The 20285-nt window shown below is 44.4% G+C and overlaps 1 protein-coding gene across 1 annotated transcript in view; it reads right to left on the bottom strand.

The window, feature by feature from the left end:
- The window catches only part of MOCOS (molybdenum cofactor sulfurase), a gene marked incomplete at its 5' end in the record, with an annotated part of 45763 nt that overhangs the window by 6000 nt on the left and 19478 nt on the right, over window positions 1–20285 (bottom strand). The window contains 7 exons of the mRNA XM_080920450.1: window positions 210–348; window positions 3361–3466; window positions 6842–6966; window positions 10412–10490; window positions 12840–13002; window positions 16576–17001; window positions 19449–19565. Of these exons, the coding sequence (XP_080776576.1) occupies window positions 210–348; window positions 3361–3466; window positions 6842–6966; window positions 10412–10490; window positions 12840–13002; window positions 16576–17001; window positions 19449–19565 (1155 nt within the window). The remainder of the gene's footprint in view (window positions 1–209; window positions 349–3360; window positions 3467–6841; window positions 6967–10411; window positions 10491–12839; window positions 13003–16575; window positions 17002–19448; window positions 19566–20285) is intronic.

Here is a 20285-nt window from a genome sequence, read left to right as displayed (position 1 = left end):
CCCCCCTTATGGACTCTACAGAACTGGAAGGTCCAGCACCACTAAGGAGGATGTGCTCCCGTACGCACAAGCATCTTTACAAGCACACAAATGTGATCCATAGAGGACAGTAAGTAGAGAGAGGGGGCACCTGCCACCATCTCGTTCTGGAGTTGAGAACAGCAGTCACTGGCAGCCTTTGAGTAAGGCTAACCACCCCTAAAACTTACCTGGAAATTCAAGGAACCGATTGAAATCTCGTCCCATTTCTCTTCTTCAAAAGCCCTGGCTCCCTTGGTAATGATATTGGCTCGGAAGCGGGAGATGAGATCTCTCATGGAGAATGACTCCGCCTCTCCATGTTCGTCTCTGTTTAGACAGACCAAGAACAGTGAGTGGAGGGAAGTGGCACACACCCACACTGTCACAATTCTACACAGTTGGCACTCCAGGCCTGACCATACCAACTCTCCTCAGGCCTGAGGCCTGGATGCTCAGAACAAATGTCTCTCATGAGTATAATAACAAGACACACTATCTGTTAGATACAGCCATGGCCCCCTCCCTAGAATATGGTCCCAAATCCAAGGAGAAGCATACAGGAGGCAAAGGGTGGGAAAGTCGTAGACGAAGAAGCCGGATCAGAAGTATAAAGAGAACAAGGATACAGAAAATACCAGTCCAGGAACATGGGACAGGACAAGAGCTATCAGCAGGATGAACTATACAGACCTGCTTTGCACAGAGACTGCACTCTCTCATGCACTCTCTCAACATAAAATAGAGATAAAATTTTAAAAAAACCTTACAGGATAAGATCCTTTGGTTGCTTAATGAAACAGGATCTCTCTATGTTACCTAGGTTGGCCTCAAATACACAATCCCCCTGCCTCAGCAACCCAAGTGCTATGATTATAGCCATGCCTCCCCAGGCCCAGCTTATATAATTCCTGTTTGTAAGTTTTGTTTACTTCTACAGAATGACTTCCATCCCCTGCAGTCCACTCAGAGGAATACACTGCAAACAGCTCTTAAAATGGCCCCCAACACGGGAACACACACTCTGTTAAATCAAAGAAGGAGTGAAACTATTTACAGGGAAAGAAATCTAAATAAGGGTGACTTCAGCAAGTTGACTTGGATGAGGTCTAAGTGGGGTGCAATCCCTACTTAATCTGGGGTAATTCAGATGCTATAAAACTTCACTGTGCCATAGGCTTAGGGTTTTCTATACTTTGCATAGTTTGAACAAATTCTAGAATTACTCAGTTGATGTACGTGGGAAAGGGTAGGAGACATTCACTAACTGTGGTAGAATATGTTCTGGGGACAGAGCTGAAATTCTGTGGCTAGATGTAGGAAGGTTAAGGGTTATGAAGTCCCTTCTAAATGACAGTGGTCACATGTGAAGGGGTCACATGTAAGCCAGGGACAAGTTCCTTTGTGTTTTGTAAAAAGGAAGGCTCCTTGTCTGAAAACTATTGTTACCATGCAAATGGGGGAGCCCATCAACCTGCATCTAGACATCTAGAACACTGAGAAATGCCAAGCCCTGGCTCAGAGTCTCTTGCCTGTGATGACATCATTGGGGCTGGCCAGCCTTGCTCTAAACCAGCTGGTGGGAAACATATCCCCTGCTGGTAGGGACTGGGGTTACAGCAAGCCCTTCTTCTCCAATCTTCCACATTACAGCCCCAGAAAATGTCAGATTCATTATCCCTTGTTCTGAGTGTCTCAAAGAAGGTCCCTTGATGCTGAAAAAACTCAGAATGTCAGAAACCTCAAAGCTGTGTCACAATTCTGCACCTGAGGAAGACAAACGAGTCCCCGGCTGGGGAACCCTAGAGTGTGCTCTCAGAAGACTAGAAACTCCAGTAGCCAATCATGAGGGAAAGTCAAGGGGCGTCCCATGGCCTCCCTTCCGCTGTGTGTGTAAGCTGTTCAAGGCGTGAACATGTATGCAGAAGTCTTCATGGCACATGGAAAAAGAAGTGTATCTAGCCTCCCTGGTCTGAGAATGAGGAGCCTGTGCCCACCTGATGGGACAGCTAGATGACTTCCCCTAATTAATTCCCTGGTTACCAAATTTGAGTTTCCTCTAAGGAAGATTGAGGCGTTGGTGTGGTCAGAATGTCCTAGAGTTGATGGTACCCTAACAGCATCTGTACCCTCAGGAGAGCGGGAGGTGGGGGGTGAGCGTCCAGGGACACTGGCTGTGTATTTGACAAACAAAACCAGCCTGTAGTCACACTCCTTGTATGAAGTAGGGCAGGAATCCTAAGAGACAGGAGGCAGTAGGAGGGTGGTCAATGAAATTAGGTCAAACTGGTGACAAATTAAAACAAGGTGTAGAAATAGGATAATTAAAACCAGAGCTGGGGGTCCTTCATGTTTTATGAGAGTGTCAAGAAAAAGCAGGGAGCACACTATATTCTTGACCTTAGATATCTTCAGAGGCCCATGGTGGAGGCTGGATCTCCATCATTTACCACTAGAAATGGTTTAAAAAAAAGAAAAGAAAAAAAACTTCAAGAGTTGACTCCCCTGGGAGGTGTGTGGGTCCCTACAGACATGCCTTCAAAGGGAACCTTGGGTGTCCCCAGCTCTTCTCAGCACTGTGTGCTCCTGCTGGGATGTACCACATAGGCTCACAGCAACAGGGCCACCAATCATAGCTGATGTCTCAGAAGACGGGCCTTCTCTTTACAAGCCAATTGCCCCAAACATTTGCTATAGCAATGGAAGGCTGATCGACACAGATGGTAAATGAAAGCCCTGGTAATGATTAACAGGAACTGAGGAAGGCGCTCACATGGTAAACGACTGCACACTCATGAGGAACATGAGTCCTTAGTGCTCACATACAAAGTCTTGCTTGGTGGCACCCATTTGTAATCCTAGTACTGGGGAGATGAAGTCAGGAAAATCCCTGGGGTTTTATAGTCAGAGGGCTAGCCTGATCTGTGAGCTCTAGGTTCAGTGAAAGACCCTGTCTCACAAAACAAGGAGGAAAGTGGGTGAGAAAGAAGCCTAAGGCTAATCTGTAGCCTCCACGCCCACTTTGTATATGTAAAAAATACCTTCATACCTATATGCATGTATGTGAGCACATGTGCATGTGTGCACACACACAGGAAGGAAGGAAGGAAGGAAGGAAGGAAGGAAGGAAGGAAGGAAAAAAGGAAGGAAGGGAAGGAAGGAAGGAAGGAAGGAAGACAGGCAAACAAGAACTGGTTCACATGTCACTGGGCCTCATTTCCCACTGTAACTTCAGGGTCTGAAGTCATCACCTTCCAGATCTTTCCTTCCCAGATGGGTGCCAGCCCCCCTCCCCAAGGGCAATAGTTATACTTCTCTTCTGGCCTGAGGGGAAGGTCTAACCTGGCGTTTAGATGCCACTGAAGTTCTAGAACACTTGATGTGTTCACCAGCAGATACTGAGCCTCATTCACCAGGGACAGGGCAACAGCAGTGCCGGGAGGCTGACCTGAGAGGAAACACAGACAGAAAGGTTACCTTCCGGGAGACACTGGCCATTCTCAGTCTCAAGCCGTGCGGTTTCTAAGGCAGACACCTCCCACACAGGGAAAACATCAACACCGAAGAAAGCAAGAGTGTTCTAAGCATGGCTCAAACCTCTTCAAAGGCAGAAAGAAGGAGGAAAACAAGATCCTAGCATATTCTGCATCAAACGATCCAGAGAAGAAAAAAAATAAAGCAGGGATGTGAATTTGCTCTGACAAATGTTGCTTCTGTAGCCAAGCCCTTATTACACAATCAGGGTGGCTTCAGTTTCCCGATCCTCCTGCCTCTACTTCCCCAGGTTATGGACATATGTCACCACACTCAGCCTCAGAGACAATGCTTAGGAGCAAAAGTGCAGAGCTACAGCAAGCCCTGCCTGCCCCGGACAAGACAGAAAGGTGTATGATGTGTACAGGCTTACATGGGGCTTCCCTGAATTATTTTCATGTATGCATACATGTGCGTGTATGTGCATGTATGCATGTGTATTTGAGTGATTTCATATGGGTATTTGCCTGCATGTTCATGGAGGCCAGAAGCATCGAATCACCTGAGACTAAAGTGACTGACAGTTGTTTGCCATGCTATGTGCGTGTTGGAAATTGAACTTGGGTCCTATGGAAGAGCAGCCAGTGCCTCTCACCACTGAGCCATCTCTGTAGCCCCACAAAAACCTTCTAGATCTAACCAGACAGAACAGAGAGACAGACAGACAGACAGGCATGCAGAGAGGCAGGCAGACTTTAGCAATAAACAGAAGATACTCCAGCAGCCAGTGGGTTTACAAATAGTACTGATGCAGAAGTAAACGGAAAATTCACAGCTATTGAAAAGGGAACAGAGCTATGGAAGGAATCTGTGAAATCGTTAATCTAAGCTGGTGATCAAGGGTGGGTTGGGTCATCTTCTAGCAGAGACAGAATGTGATCCCACTTTATCTGTCCTCTTCATCTGCCTAAGAAGGGAAGTACCATCTCATCCTTTACAAAGGACCTTCTTGACCGTCACAGAAAGGCCACAGGGCTCTCAATGCACAGTGTCCTGGGGGCTGACCACCTCCAGCATAGCAAACAAAAGTCCCATTCAAACCCTGGAGCCAGGAATGGGGAATAAAAGTCTCCACAGCCAGGGAAAAAGATCCTCCCACTGGTCAGGTGACAGCCAGTCCTCCACTGGCCTGGGAACTGCAGGACCTAATTAAGCTGTCAAGTGACAGACATGAAAGGCAATTCATGTTAGATCCCTGTGATCTGCTCACAGACCTCAGAAGAAGTCTGAGTGACAGTGTGCTAACCAATTTCCACTTTTCCATTCATTCATGAGATTTCCCAGAAGTGCGTGGTGTTGAGCACTACCACGCCTGTCTGCAAATGACAGACTCTCAAATGTGGAAAAGCCCAGCTAGAGTTCCAAGACTTGCCCTTTACGTTCAATAGTCATTATATTATAGCTGTATTATATAATATATATGCTATATTATAGATCTGTGTTGCTTTGATTGACTAAACATTGTTAAAGTCATAAGAACTTAACCCAAGAGACATTTTCTAACACCAGATGGTCTAAGCAAACTTTATAGTCTTCTTAGATGCTTTAATTTATATTGTTTTTAGTTTTATAGAGATGTGAGAGGGTAACCAGAAAGAGTTCTAAGCATAAAACAACTGACGAGATTCTACTGAGAAATGAAATATACACATCTGAAAGGAAAAGGAAAGAATTAAAATGCTGGGTATGGTGGCACACCTATCATCTCAGCATCTGGGGGACAGAGGGACACAGGCAAGAAATCTCTGAGTTCAAGGCCAGCATGATCTACAGAGTTAGTTCTAGGACAGCCAGGGCTACACAGAGAAACCGTGTCCTGAAAAGATAGAAACAAACAAAAGACATATGCATGGCTGGGGAAGCGGCTCAAAGGATAAACTGTTGCCACGGGAGCAGTGGCTCAGATTGTCGAGATCTATGCAGGACTAGATGCAGTATCGTGCACCTGTAATTTCTGCACACCTAAGGTGAGGTGGGAGACAGAGCCCGGAGAAGCCTGAGGATGTGAGAAGCATCACCTTTCAATAAAACGCTGATGGCTAATAAGCTGAAGCAGGATTAGAAGGTGGGACATCTGGCAGAGAGAGGGGAACTCTGAGAAATAGTGAGGTAGAAAGATTCCCCACCTGGACTCAGAGGCATTATATAAGAGGCCTAGGAGTTGTTATTCAGGAACTGGGGCTCTAGTGGGAAAGCCTGTGCTTATACTAAGAACGTGAGATTCATCTACTTTAATATATGCAGCAGTGAGCCAGAAATTCTGCCTCAAGCAAGGCATACATCCATGCAGCCGTACACACCACATATACACATACCATACAAACATACTATATATGTATCTTATATATATATATATATACACATACATATACATACCATACAGAAACCATATGCACCATACCATATACATACACACAAATACACATCATACAAACATTAAAAAGACTATATATAATATATACATATTATATATATATATACTACATATATACGCAGAGAAAGATCCTCACATACTCACTTTTTTAATGAAAACTCATGAAATTTAAATTGCTATGGCATTAAGATGGTTATCACAGCACTGAAATAGCTATGAACAAGTCAGAAAGGACCTGGTACACATTTTAACTCAAAATAACACTAGCTAAAATGTGCTGCAGGGCTGCAGAGATGGCTCGGCAGTTAAGAGCACTAGCTGTTCTTCCAGAGGTCCCAAGTTCAGTTCCTAAGCCTCACACAGTGGCTCCAACTGTCTATAACTCCAGCACCAGGATCTGATCTCCATGTTTGCATTCACGTGGTGCACAGGCATATATGCAAGCAAAACACCCGTGCACATAAAATAAAAATAAAGTGTTCCGCAGATGCTATCTTTTTCCACTACTTGAACTCCTTTGAAACATTACATAAAAATGTAAAAATACTCCAAGGAATATTGAAACTTAATTTTCCCCCAAAATCTTTAACCACAAAACTGGTATCAGGCCAGCTAGACCCAGGGAGCTTTGCTCTGGGAATGGCATCCTGGAAGCAATCATAAGCTCACCACATCCTGCTCCAATACCGTTTGTATGCCACAGGCCTGGTCTCTCCTCTGTGCCCACCACCAATGGTGCACCCAGGAGTCCCATGTTTCTTACGATGATGCAGCTGTAATGCCAACCCTCAAAGGAGGTCACAAAACTTGCAGTGTGTCCCTGCAGTTACAAGATGAAGTCCAGAACCCGTGAGTCCATTTTCTGGGTTGGGAGTGACATGCAGAGGAACCCAACACTCCATCCGAATGTAATACCTTTTCTAGGCGTCTTCCTTGCATTTCGCTGGGAGTGTGGACTTTGCTTGATTAAATGACAGACACGGCCAAAGAACTTGGACAGCCATCTTGAAACATTTTCTCCACAATCATAAGTATTTACCCTGACCAAAAAGTAAGTGAATAAATAAGTTTTTATGTAGCAGCTCCTTGAACAATTATTCAAGTATTGAATAGGCAAGTTAAAATAAGATAACACAAAATAAAATGTTGCCACGCCCCCACTACCAGGCAGCCTGAAGCAGACAGCTGAAGAGCTCCAGAGATCTCACCCAGGTCCCAGAAAGTCAGAGATGCAGGCCCCATGGGAGGCTTCCGGAGCTGACCAAAGCTTTACACACCCTCCTGAAAGACCTGCTGTATTGATTACTGACACTGGGAGCACATAGATCAGACTTTAATAAGGTCTTGAACAGAACCCATGTTCTGTTTTTGCTGTTGTTTTGTTTTGTTTTCTCTTTTTAAAGATGTGTTTGTGTTATGTGCCAATGCTACTCTATAGTACATGTCCATGCAAGCCAGCAGAGGGCATCAGATCTCAGGATAAGTGGCTGTGAGCCACAATGGGGTTGCTGGGAACTGAACTCAAGACCTCCTGGAAGAGCAGGGAGTGAAGAGCGGGCTGAGTCATCATCCTGGTTTTTACAATGGGTCTGATGGAATGTTTCCTCTCACAGTTGGATCACATGGGCTGATGTGTCTCATTCACAAAAATTAATGCTGTGACTATGAGGTAATGATGTGTCAGTAAGTCTGTTGACCTGGTATTTTAAAGTTGTAGACTCTGGGGCTGGAGAAATAGCCCAGTTGTTAAATGCAGTTCTTCTAGGACCTGAGTTCAGGGTTTTGGGGCTCAGATGTCAGCTCACCACTGTCTGTAGCTCCAGCTCAGGGCAGGGGAATAAGGAGGGGTGATGTCTTTTCTGACTTTTGAGGGCATCAGGAAGACACACATACACACATGGAAGCTAAATGCTCAGACACATGAAATAAAACAAAACTCAAAGATACTCTAGAATCTTCTTAATTCCAATTGTGTATATAGTAAAGACTTAAGGTCACAATATCTTGTTGCAAATTAGATATTGCTGAAAACTTTAATTTTCCTGGTGAAAATAGCTGGCTCCTTTCTGGGAGGCCCTGGGACTGAGAAGACAGCTTGTAGCTCTAGCCCCTGTGTTTTCAGAGACCACACCAATATCACAACCCTCACCACGGACCCATGGTCCTAAGCAGAAGTGCCTCTGACCTCCAGAGGTCAGTGTTATTAACACTGGGTCCATTTCAGATGCAACCAAGTGAAATTTACATACAACCAAGTAAATAACTGCACACATTCTGAGGGCAAGACCTCTCAGGGAGTTGGTCCTTCACTGCCACACTCGATGACCTGAGTCAGTCCCCACAACCCACATGGGAGAGCAAGAAAACCAATGATGGCAAGTCTTCCTCTGACCTTCACACACATGCTATGGCACGTGCACACACACACACACACACACACACACACACACACACACACACACACAAATAAATAAATAGGGAAAATAATTTTGTTTGTGTGTGTGAGTGTGTGTGTGTGAGTGTGTGTGTATTAGAGAGAGAGAGAGAGAGAGAGGGGAGAGAGGGGGAGAGAGAGGGGGGGGGAGAGAGAGAGAGAGAGAGAGAGAGAGAGAGAGAGAATATTTCTGTATTTCTATCAGAAAGTTTGCTAATAGCGATATGGGGAAATGTTTACCTAAAATTCATTGTTCCTGTGAAAATGTACTGGAATGAATATTTAAGCTGTTAAAATTGTAAAAATTGGTACAAATACTACTAGCAAGAAGATGTAGCTCTGCTTAATGCGTCAGCCTCCAAGATGGCAGACATTCAATTGTGCACCAACATTATAGTAATAGCTATTCCATCTTTCCTAGAGGGAAAAGTCCCAAAGGGATACTTGCCTGTCTCTTGGGAGCTCTGTGGTTGATTCTGATTGACACACTGATTGTATTAAAAACACTAGGAAATTAGAGGCACCCCTTTGGGCATGCCTGTGAGAGTTTCCATGAAGATGCTTTCAGATAGGATCAACCGAGGTAAGTAAGACACACCCTGACTATGGGTAGCATCAACCCCATGATCCATCCCAGGCTATCTAAAAGGGAGATGGGAGAAGACTACCTCAATAGCTGCATTCCCTTTTCTTTGCCTCTATCTATTAAGATAAGATCAAGCATCCTTGAACTCTGGTTGTCATAGCTAGCAGCCATTCCTGACACCATTTCTTCCCAATCATGGGGGACTGAACCCTCAAACCACAAGCCAAAATTAACCCTCCCCCATTGAGTAGCTTCACCTACGTGTTAGGTCACAGCACTGAAAAAAGTAACTTACACGGATACTTGGGCTCAGCTCAGGTGTAACTCAAGTCACATCATGACTTGGGTGACTGAATCCACGGCAGTTGCCAAGGGAAACACATCTATTTATGCAGTCCTACTATCTACTGAACATACCCGTATTTCTTTCCATCCAAAGGTTTGCATTAATTAATAAATAATCCAGAGTGTAGAAGTTATGGGGCAAGGGATGGTTGAGTGTGTATTCGTGGGAGGTGCACATCAGTCTAGGTACATGAGCTTACGTGTTTATGTGTGAAAGCCAGAGGTCAAATTTGGGTATCATTCCTCAGGAGCTGTCCACCTTGATTTCTTTCAAAACTTCAATTTGTTAACTATATGTCTCTTTTTAAGATTTATTTTATAAATATGAGCATTTTACCTGGATGCATGTATGTGTAACACCTGGTGCCTGCCAAACTTAGAAGATGTCAGATCCCCTGGAACTAGAGTTATAGATGGTTGTAAACCATCATGTGGGTGCTGGGAACCAAAGGTCCTCTGAAAGAGCAGCAAGTTTCTTAACCACTGAGTCCTCCAATCCCATACTTTCTGGAACAGAGTCTCTCCTGGAACCTGGGCTTATCCATGTGGCTAGGGGCTGGCAAACCCCTGGGATCACCTGTCTCCTCCTCCTCCCCCATGCTGGGATTGCAAGGTTATAGCGTTACACACAGATTTTTTTTCTCATGCTTGAGTGTCAACTTTATTGACCTAGCTGTCTCCCAGATCCTGCTTATTATACATAAATCTCTAGTTAACTGTCTATAGTCACATATTTCATTGAGGGAGACGGTTGGTTGGTACTTGCTTGGATGGGTTTTTCATTATTGAAAAATTTGCTATTCCATGTTTTTAGGAACGGGTCATATTTAGGTCACAAGGGATACAGATGCTAATACATTACTGCTGAGATGAGACAGGTGAGGGCAGGAAATAAAGAGGGGAGTCATAAATAGGGAAGAAAATGACAGGGAGAGGGAATGGCAAACACAGACTTGGAAGTAGAGCATGCTGATTAGGCAGGGAGCCTGTGTGGTTGGGGTAGCATGGGCAGCAGACAGAGTAGAAGATATAAGGAGATTACTGTATAGGCAAAGCTCTCTCCTCCCTCTGGGCCACTGTGTCCATGGAGTTATGAGCATCACTAGCTTTCCTGCCTCACCTGTCTGCACACACTCTGCTTTGGCAAATCTTGGTCTGTTCACCGTCTTCCTCAAGAGGCACCTGTATGGGCTCCATCCCTAAGGAACAGAAGGTAGAAGCAAACTGAGCGTCTCACAAAGCAGATGACTATACAAGTGAATGTTCACTGATATGATACACACCCATTTAAGGACATAGGAGTTTGGTTAGAGGAGGAAAGTGGTTGGCTCTTAGCAAAGAGACTTTCTTCCTCACTATCAGCACCACAGTGTGTGCTTCAAAGAGCTTCCTGGTGGGACAGTTATACAGGGCCATCACACACACAGCCCCCAGGACTCTTTACAGATTTCTTTAACAGATTCCTCTGCCCTGGGAGGCCACTTTTTTGTTCTCAAAGCTACCTTAAAGCATTTAGAAACAGACAAGTAGGTGGCCATAGTGCCTCGAACGCATGTGATTTCATCTGGTCTAGGAAACTCGGCAGGGTCAGGCCTGGTTGGCACTTGGATGGGAGAAATAGACAGTGAGGATGATACTGTAAAGATACTGGCAGAGAGTGTGTATTTCCAGAATCAGATTAGTCATCCATATACAATCGTTATAGCTTTTTAGAAGTTGCACTTATGGGGTTGGAAAGGGAGATCAACATTCTTCAACTGTTATATGCACCATATACACACAACTGATGTATACATGCAATAAATTAAATAATAACGTATTAGTATCCTGGGTACATGAACTTGAACGAAAGGTATAAAAAACAAGAAAGCTATACTTCAACATCACTAATAAAAAATACAAAAATACTCAACACAATACTATTTAGCAAAGCATTCAGACATATTGCCACATACTACTTTTTTTCTCAAGGCAGAAGAATAATTCCAGACAAGATAATCCACTAACACAACATATCACACTAACAAATGATGAGACCCAAGCATGTTTGTGTCAAGGGTCCTCTGAGGCCATTTGTATAGAGAAGAGCTGGACCCCAAGACAGAGAGGAAAGGACAACAGTACAGGATTAAAAGCACGGTGCCCTTAGGAAAAGGGCTTGCTAGTGTTTGCCCCATTCTATCAAAGTGCCTTGGTGGGAGAGGGAAGTTCAGCTATAGGAAGCTCTTCCATGGCAGAGCAGAGAAGACTCTGAGGCAGCCACAGCACTGGGGGCTTTTCAGTCCATTGGTAGCTGCAGGTCTCATCAGGCTACTGGCACGTTATGTCTTCTAGAAGCCAAGGTGTATCCAGAGTGATACTCAGGACGGTGGAAATCATGAGCCTTGAGCAAGAGAGCCTTGCTTTTTAAATGTGTCGTTCTATCTAAAAATACTAAGTGAATAAATAAAGATAAAAATGAGCAGCAACTGAGATGCCCTTCGGCAAAGCAGCGGACAAATGCACCTTATGGATTCACACTCAGACACCCTTCTCGGTGACGTGCAGCTACTTATCATGTTACATGCAGGGCTTGGGTGGATCTCAGAATGATCATACAGAGTGAAAGAAAGTCACTGAAGGTCACGTACTGTAGAAGCCCTTGAGTCCACAGACTGCTCATCAGACATTAAGGTTGAGGAAACAGAAACTACAGCAGGGGTGGTGCACCAGCTTCCCTGGGATGATGAGGCTTTGTACTTGAGCTGCAGGGGGTGGTGATGCAAATATGCACGTGTTAAAATCCTTATAGAAGAACAAAGGGTCAGTATTCGCTTTGAAACTTCAGAAATAGTACCTATCGGTTTAAGGAAAACTCAACCATGGGACCAGAAAAAACATTGACACAAACAAAATTGTAAAGACATGGTTGTAGGACTTCATAAGAGTTCAACCACAGTTGGGTAGAAATCAAGATATTCTACAAATGGGGAGAAGAAAGACCCAGGAGAGATGTAGAGAATTTCAAATATTCATCTATGATATATCATATATTATATGGTATATATTATATTTTTCATTTATATAAATAATGTATAAATGTGATATGCTTATTTATAATATGTAAATATATAATATATATGATATATTATAAATATAAGTATATTATATTTATATATTATACTTACAGTATATAATATAAATTATATATTTATAATCCCTCATCATCTTAGAAAGTCACTGAACAGAGGTCTCCTATATGTGGATGGCTCATAATAAAAATCAAGAGGAAAGAACAAAGTGTAAAACACAAAGCATGATGGGTAAGGAGAAAGAATTCAAGTACAGAGAGCCCTAAGATTTCAGGCTTTTATTCCCTTACTTCTGACAATTTCCCCCAAATAAAAAGAAAACCACCTTTCTGTTTTCTCTCTTGGATATGTTTTCATTTACTTAAGGATAATGCTAGCATTTGGTAGAAGAGAGGGCATCGGGTTTTTGCTTTGTTTTATAGTCTGAGGATGGAAATTGCCCCAGTGGTCTTTCTGAGGAAATGAACCTTTTCATACCTTCTGCTTTGATGACCATGATCCTCTTCTGGAGATCGATGAAGGGCTGGATCAGGCAGAGCCGTGGCTCTAGCTTCTGACTCAGGCAAATACCATTGTGATTCACAACCATCCAGCTCCGGTCATACAGCAGCCCTTGTCTCCCTACAGGCCACTTGGTCACCTAAGAGAAAGCAGATTTTTACATATCATTACATCAGAGACTTCCATATTATTACACAAATGTAGATGGCCTTCATAAATTCAGTGCATCCTCTCAATGGATGAGAGGAGGAAGACACATAACAGAGAGAGCCTTTTAAAGGAAGTGTGGGAATTCAAGACCTTCCTTTCGGTCTCTAGATCCAGTGTCCACCCTTTTCCATTGATAAGAAAAGGCATGTGCATGCAAAACATTCATAATGCAGGAGTCTACAGTAGCAATGCTCTGTCTCACCCCAAGGCTAGCATCCCTCCCCATAGGGGCCCACAGACCCTGCTTTCTGTGTAGCTTTCCACTGTAGTGAATGCTAGTCCAGGTGTTCATGACACACATTTGATTATACTGAAATGGTCACTGAACTGGCCCACTTCAAATTCGTAAATTTTCTTGCTGTCCTAGTTTTAATTAGATGACAAATACTCTGATCAAGAGTGGTTTTGACGACCAAAGGGCTTATTCTAGGCTGGAGAGAAAGAAGGTTAGAGATGAAAGAGAGAGTAGACCCATTTACACTACTTCATGCTGATTAGGGAAGTCAGATTTCTTGGAGCAAGTCCAGTCTGTCAGGATATCTCCAACCAGCAACCTAGCAATAGCAAAAGCAGCAGCACCAGCAGGAGCAGGACCCACCGCCCTCTCAGGGCTCTCCCATTTGTACCTGCTCCAGAATCCCCAGAATTAAATTATCTGCAGCTGGCAAAAATCACACCCCTGCTAGTGCACCTGGCAAATCATAATCACCTGCTGTAAAGCAACCTCTTCTCCCATACCTGGGATTAAAACAAAAACATATTCACATAACAACATGACTGGGTTTTTAAAACCAAAGTGATGTTTTCTCTCTCTGGGTGACTCTAACTCATGCCAAGCTGGTAATAAAAATTAACCAGCAAACCTGCGTTGTTCACATTTGTGCAAAATTTAAATACAAAGCATATCTATGTGTCCAGATCCTGAGTGCCAATGCCATTCACAACCAAAAGGATTGGATTGAAGCCAGGATATCCCAGAGGAGTCCAGGAGAGGATCCAGTACTGATAGTGTAACAGAAGCCAAAGAAGGCCTTGAACCAGACCCAGGACTCGCTGCAATAATCATTTGCAAGAAAAGCTGTTTGGGAAACAGGATGTACTGTCTGCCACACTGTGACACACTGCAGCTTCCACTGTGAGGTGTTTGCCTGTTTTCCTTTGGAGGGACATTACATGGACCGAGGGTGGATATGGAAGGACAGGAGGATGAGTGGGACTTGGGTACACAATGTCAAACTCACAAAGCATCAGTGAGAAGGTTTTTTAAAAAAGAAAGAATGGATTGAAGAAAAAACAACCCTATTGAGCCTCAGAGTCCCAGTGTGTTCCTCCTGTGTTTGCAACCCATCTGTGGAAACAAGGGGGAGGCGGAGTTCTGTCTGCTCAGGATGTGTGAGCTTAAAAGCTCAATGTATTACACGCCTTGAAACCAAATACCTGATATTATGGAAGCGATGTCAGTAAGGAAGTGACGTAAAGGAAGAATAGTCTGGTTTATGGTCTGAGGGTACTGCCCATCATGGTAGAGAAGGCATGGTGTGGAGACAGCTCAAGCCTGTGGTAGCAGAAGTGTGAGCTGTTTGTTCTCTCTTCACAAACCAGGAGGCAATGAAGAAACAGAAGCAGAGGAGCTGAAAATCTTAAAATCCACTTTCTTCAGCTAGAATCTACCTCCCAAAGATCCTACAGTGTCCTAAAACAGTGCCACCAACTAAGGTGGAAGGGTTACATGTGAGAGATATATCACATCCAGATTCCCACAGAACCACCCTGGAAAGCATGCCAATAGACAGTCAGTCATGATCTCTATATGCCTTGAGAAGCCAGAGATTGTGCCATCCCAGAAACTCAGGAGTCTGGGATCTCTGCAGCCTCAGATTGAACAACAAAGAAGACTGTCTTTCAGATAATTAAGACTGGCTGCCAGCCAAAGCAAGCCACGTGCCCCCTCCCCCTGCCCCGATGCAAGGATCACCCGAACAACACCTTTGCAAGTATGTGACATAGTTCAGTATCTACAAAAGATTACTTCCAGGTTCCCCTAAAAACACCCAGATCTGGTGGTGAAAAACCAGACCCTCCTAGCAGGCAGAAATTAGAACAATCTTGAGAAACCAAGTGATTCTTCACAGGTATTTTTGGTGGAAACCAGGTGTTTCCCTTGTGATTCTTCACAGGTATTTTTGATGACCACCTTCCTACCCCTTTGAGGTTGTGTGTTTTTTTTCCTTTAAATACCCCTTCTCCCAGCTACTCGGTGTCGGACTCCTCTACCCATGCATGGGATACAATTCTCGACCCCAGCACACTAGTTCTTGTCAGTAAACCTCTTGTGATTGCAACAAGGATGGTCTCTCGTGAGTTCTTGGGGGTTCACATCATCCCGAGACTTGAGTGAGGGTCTCCCACTCTGGAGGTCTTTCAGTGGATGTTGAAATCCTTATTAAGCCATAGTGTGTGCATATATTCTATGCACATCCCCTGTAAAATTTCCCATCTCTAAGTTACCTACTTTACCTAGTACGAGGGAACAGCGCTGTGAATAGTTGCTATGTCATGTTGCTTATGGAGTTACATCACAGCTGCACATTTTCCCTAATATTTTAGAGTCATGACTGATTGGCTCCATTGATACTAAATTCATGGACCAAAATGGCCCACTGCAGTTTATCTCCACAGGGAAGACGGAGCAGAGAAATCACAGGAGAGCAAGGACCTGGATCAGCAGACCTAAATACAACTCCTTGCATGTAGTCTAGACAAAGTATTTAACCTCGGTCCACTGGACTATACAGTAATAAACTGGGGACAATGTTACTGTCCCTCTCCTTTAGTCATTTTAAGAGTCAGATGAAACAAGGTGTGTCAAATGATTCAACAAAGAGCCAATCCATCCATCCAGAAGCAGTCGGTCGACTGGTACCACTAGATGTTTATGTGCATCTAGGCCAGAGAGGGAGCTCAGTTAATGAAGCATTTGCTATGCACAAAAACTGCACTAGGTCCCCAGGACCTGTGTAACTTAAGTGCGGTGGCTTGCACTTGTAATCCCAGCACTGGGGAGGTGAAGACAGGAAAATGACTGAGTCCAGCTGGCCGGCCGTTAAGCCTACTAAGAGAGATCCAGGCCAGTGATTAGCTCGGTCTCAACAAACAAGATGGAGGTACCATAATAATGATGCCTAACATCATCTTCTGAGCTCCACATGCATGCACACCCATGCACACACCTTTTCATACACACAGGCACCTGTATGCTCACGAAAAGATTTGTCCCTACAGGCTGCATCCTATTTAAAAACTCATTCCTACCAAGAAGGAAAATGGCTCTCCAAACAACGACATTCTGGCGTTTGGTTTGAGTTCTGCCTACTTTTCTTCACTTGCTAAATTATTCTTCTACTTTCGTAAAGAAAAAATTAAAAGCTAAACACTGTACCAAAAAGTAGGAGAAGGGGAAAGACAATGCTCAGAGAAAGGAACATTTCTGTAAAGCTCTTACCTCAAAAGCAGCACAGGATTTGATGGGGTAAAGGTAAATGTTGGTGACAATGTGGGACCCGAGGTCCCCATTCAGGATACCTGCAACTTTCTCTTGAGGGGTTGGCTGGCTGCTGCTGGCTTTGCTCAGAGTCAAGTGCAAGTCCGTGGTATTTGTGTCAGGATTGGAAACAGTGCAAACGGCAGTGTTTGTGCAGGGACCTTCCTGAGGTGACTCATAATCAGTCTTTGAGGATAAGACTTGAGTGTCACTGGTGCTGGCTTGAGGAACAGGCTGGCCACCAGGTGAGCAAAGGTAGATAGTGCTGATGAACCCGAGAAAGGCCTGGGCATCTTCTAGTGTAGACATGTATCCAAAGGAAATTCTCACAGAGCCAGTGGGCCGTCCATCTATGATGTCAACATCATCTCCACAGACATGACCAGCCTAGAATCAATCAGATATGTCAACCAGGTACTCACTCCATGGATAAACTGGAAACAAATAGTTTTAAAATGTGTTTGTTTTAAAATAAACTCAGTAAGACAGGGTTGCTGTGTATCTGAGAAACCATTCCTACTCTGCAGACCCAGGGACACACTGCCTGGCCTCACTTTAGTCAGCTGTGAGTTGGAGCTGACGCCAAGCCCACGAGCCTTTTAAGAGATCAACAGCAATCCAGCAATCCTTCATGAAGAACGTCTGCCCAGAGGGCTCATTAGTCAGACCAAAGTTTCAGAAGCACCAAGGTCTCCACTTCACAGTGTTCCCAGGCTGAGACAGAACACCAACCGGCCTCCCTCGAACAACCTCTCTAAGTATCAAAGGGAAGCGGGCATCCTGACTGCAGCCCCTTAGAGAGGAGAAAGGCCCACAGTACCAGTCCATGGCCCTTGAAGACCCAGGTCAGCTCAAGTATCCCTGCCAGGATGGGAAAAGTGGGGGACACTCCATCTCCAAGCCCAGCTGCCTGGTGTTGGTGACAGGCCATATGTACATTAGATTCTCGGGACACCTCCTTACTCCAGGCCAGCACTCACAGACACGAGACGTAGCCTTTTGTCACCACCCAAAACCATGGCCAGAGATGCAAGCTTTGAGTCCTACACATCTTGCTATCTTCTCTTTCTCTTCTTTTCTCCATCTCCCCTTTCTTCCTCTCTCTCCCTGTCTCCCATCTCTCCCTTTCACTCTCAGATAGAGATGATATTTTTCTCATTTTGATTAGTTCTTTGAGAATTTTGTACAATATATTTTGAACATAATCATACCCCTCCCCCAACTTCTCTCATATCCACTCCCCCTTTCCCACCCACCAATTTTGTATTTTCACAAAGTTTTTTTCAGAATATATACATATTTATAATTTATTTATGTTTATTTTATGTGCATCGCTATTTTTCTTGCATGTATGTCTGTGTGAGGGTGTCAGATCTTCAAGTTAAAGACAGTTGTGAGCTACCAGGTGGATACTGGGATTTGAACCTAGGTCCTCTAAAAGAGCAGTCAGTGCTTTTAACCACTGGACCATCTCTCCAGCCCCTGTAACTCCTTTTTATAAGCCTTTAACAAGTACAGTTTGCGCTGCCCATATATGCATGACTGGGACATGTTCAACCTACCAGTAGTAGACCCATTCTCTTTTTTTAAATAAAATCTAGCTCAAAGCCTGAAGAAATAGATGGCTCTTGTCACACAATCCTGGTGACCTGAGTTTTAACCCTGGAATCTATGGAAAAGCAGAAGGGATAAAAAAAACTATAAAATGTTGTTCTCTAACTTCCCACATATATAGTGCACCCCAAGTGTCTACATATCATGTATATACATATGTTATATTAATAATTATTATGATTATAAACAAATTGCTGTTGTTGTTAGCTAGGACTTAGCACATGCATATCCAGTGGCAAGAAAAAGAAACTCAAATTAGTATTTATTGCAAAATACATAGAGCTCATTGGCACTTGCGATGGTTCGAAACTGGAATCCCACACCCATCTGTGGGTACTATTCTGGGAGTTTGTAGAAAAACTGAGAATTGAGACCCAGATCCAGGAAGCAGGTCACTGCTGCAGGGAGCTTAACGTCCTGTCTTGTTATACACTTCCTACTGCCTTGTCAGTTAGGAAGCGAGCATCTGCCACACTCCCATTACCATGATGTCCTGCCCAAGCACTGGGGCCAGGTGACCCGTGACTGAACCCCCTGAAACCATGAGCCAAGCCAGTAGCTCCTCCTAGGTGAGCCATTTGCATTGAATGTTCTGTCAAAAAATGAGAAACTTCTGTGAAATGGTTCAAAATAGTCCATGTGTTCCCGGGGTGAAACACCTCCACCCCAGGAGAAGCAGGGAAGGTGAGGATCCTGGAGCCATGAAAGAGTTCCACACACTCCCAGCCTGGAGGGAAGCTACGTGTGACTGGGAGGCTGTGCCCAAGGAGGAGTGAATGGGCACAGGTGTGTAGCTGAATGCCTCCAACTAACAACCCCCTTCTGTTACACTTTTAACCCCGGGCCATCAAGACAGTTCATTGAGTAAAGACACTTGACACCAAGGCTGCAAACCTAGATTTGATTTCCAGGACACATATGGTAGAAGAACAGAACCAACTCCGGCAAATTGTCCTCTGACCTCTACACACACACACACACACACACACACACACACACACACACAATGGTAATGTAACTTTAAAAACTACTCTCGAAATAATGAATCAGAGCATACTTCCACCGAGCTAATAATGACTTTCTATTTCCTCAGCCCCTTTTCTTTTCGGTCCATTCACGCAGCGGGCCTGGCAGATGGTCCTGAGGAGACAACCTCCACCGGGCTCAATGACCAGTCTTGCTGACTGCAGTCTCTGTGGCCTACAGGGTCTTGTACTGACCTGAAAGTGTTTCTTCACCATCTCTTCACTTAGCTCCAGGTGCCTCTGGCAGGCCCCCAAGTTACAGAAGCAGCCAGTCCTCAGGTGGATGTTGTACAGGCTAGCCATTTTGTCCACCTTGGGAGAAGAAGACAGGAAGCCAATGTCAGAAATGTCCAGTTGTGCTATGATAGCCTGGATCAGAATTCTGGAACAGCATTGAACATCTCTTTCCTAACAAAAAGATGGTGGGTGATGTGAGTCTGGACCCTTGCTCTAAAAATCTATGGCTGCTTTATTACAGATATAAAATGCTCCTTCACATGGCCACCACAGGCTGTGGCCACAGAGCAGACCCCAGTGAGGGTAGCACCAGCTTGGCTCCCAGCCTGCGTCTCATGCATCATATGGGCATTCTATGACATCTACATCATATGGGTGTTTTATGACATCTATGTCCATTTCCATATTTCTCCAACTTTAGGTTCAATCCGGATTGCTGCTCACTCAGTCCAGGTGTTATGACTCTCTGCTGCCCCCTGTAGGCTCTGGGCTGTGCCCTGACTGGTCCAAAACTCCTGGGCTCAGACTCCAGAGTAGCACCATGCCACAGTGCTTAGCTAAGTAATAGACTTTATTTGGGGAGTAACAAAGATACACATGTTCTGGGATATTCAGGGGGAAATAAGCAATGTCTTCCAGCTTTAGCTGAGTCCGTTCCAACTGCAGCCCTTCCCAACCTGCAAAGCATGGTTTCCATCTTTCCCGATTGGGGCGGAAATCCATGCCGAGCGTACATTGCAGAAACTACTTTTAACCCATTCACAGACCCTTTAAAGTCATTTCATGCATAAACTA

This window comes from Micromys minutus (genome assembly GCF_963924665.1).
Source record: "Micromys minutus genome assembly, chromosome: 8".
Taxonomy (NCBI): Eukaryota; Metazoa; Chordata; class Mammalia; order Rodentia; family Muridae; genus Micromys; species Micromys minutus.
The sequence above is the reverse complement of the archived record's forward strand: the minus strand, read 5'-3'. Positions and strand labels throughout refer to the sequence as shown.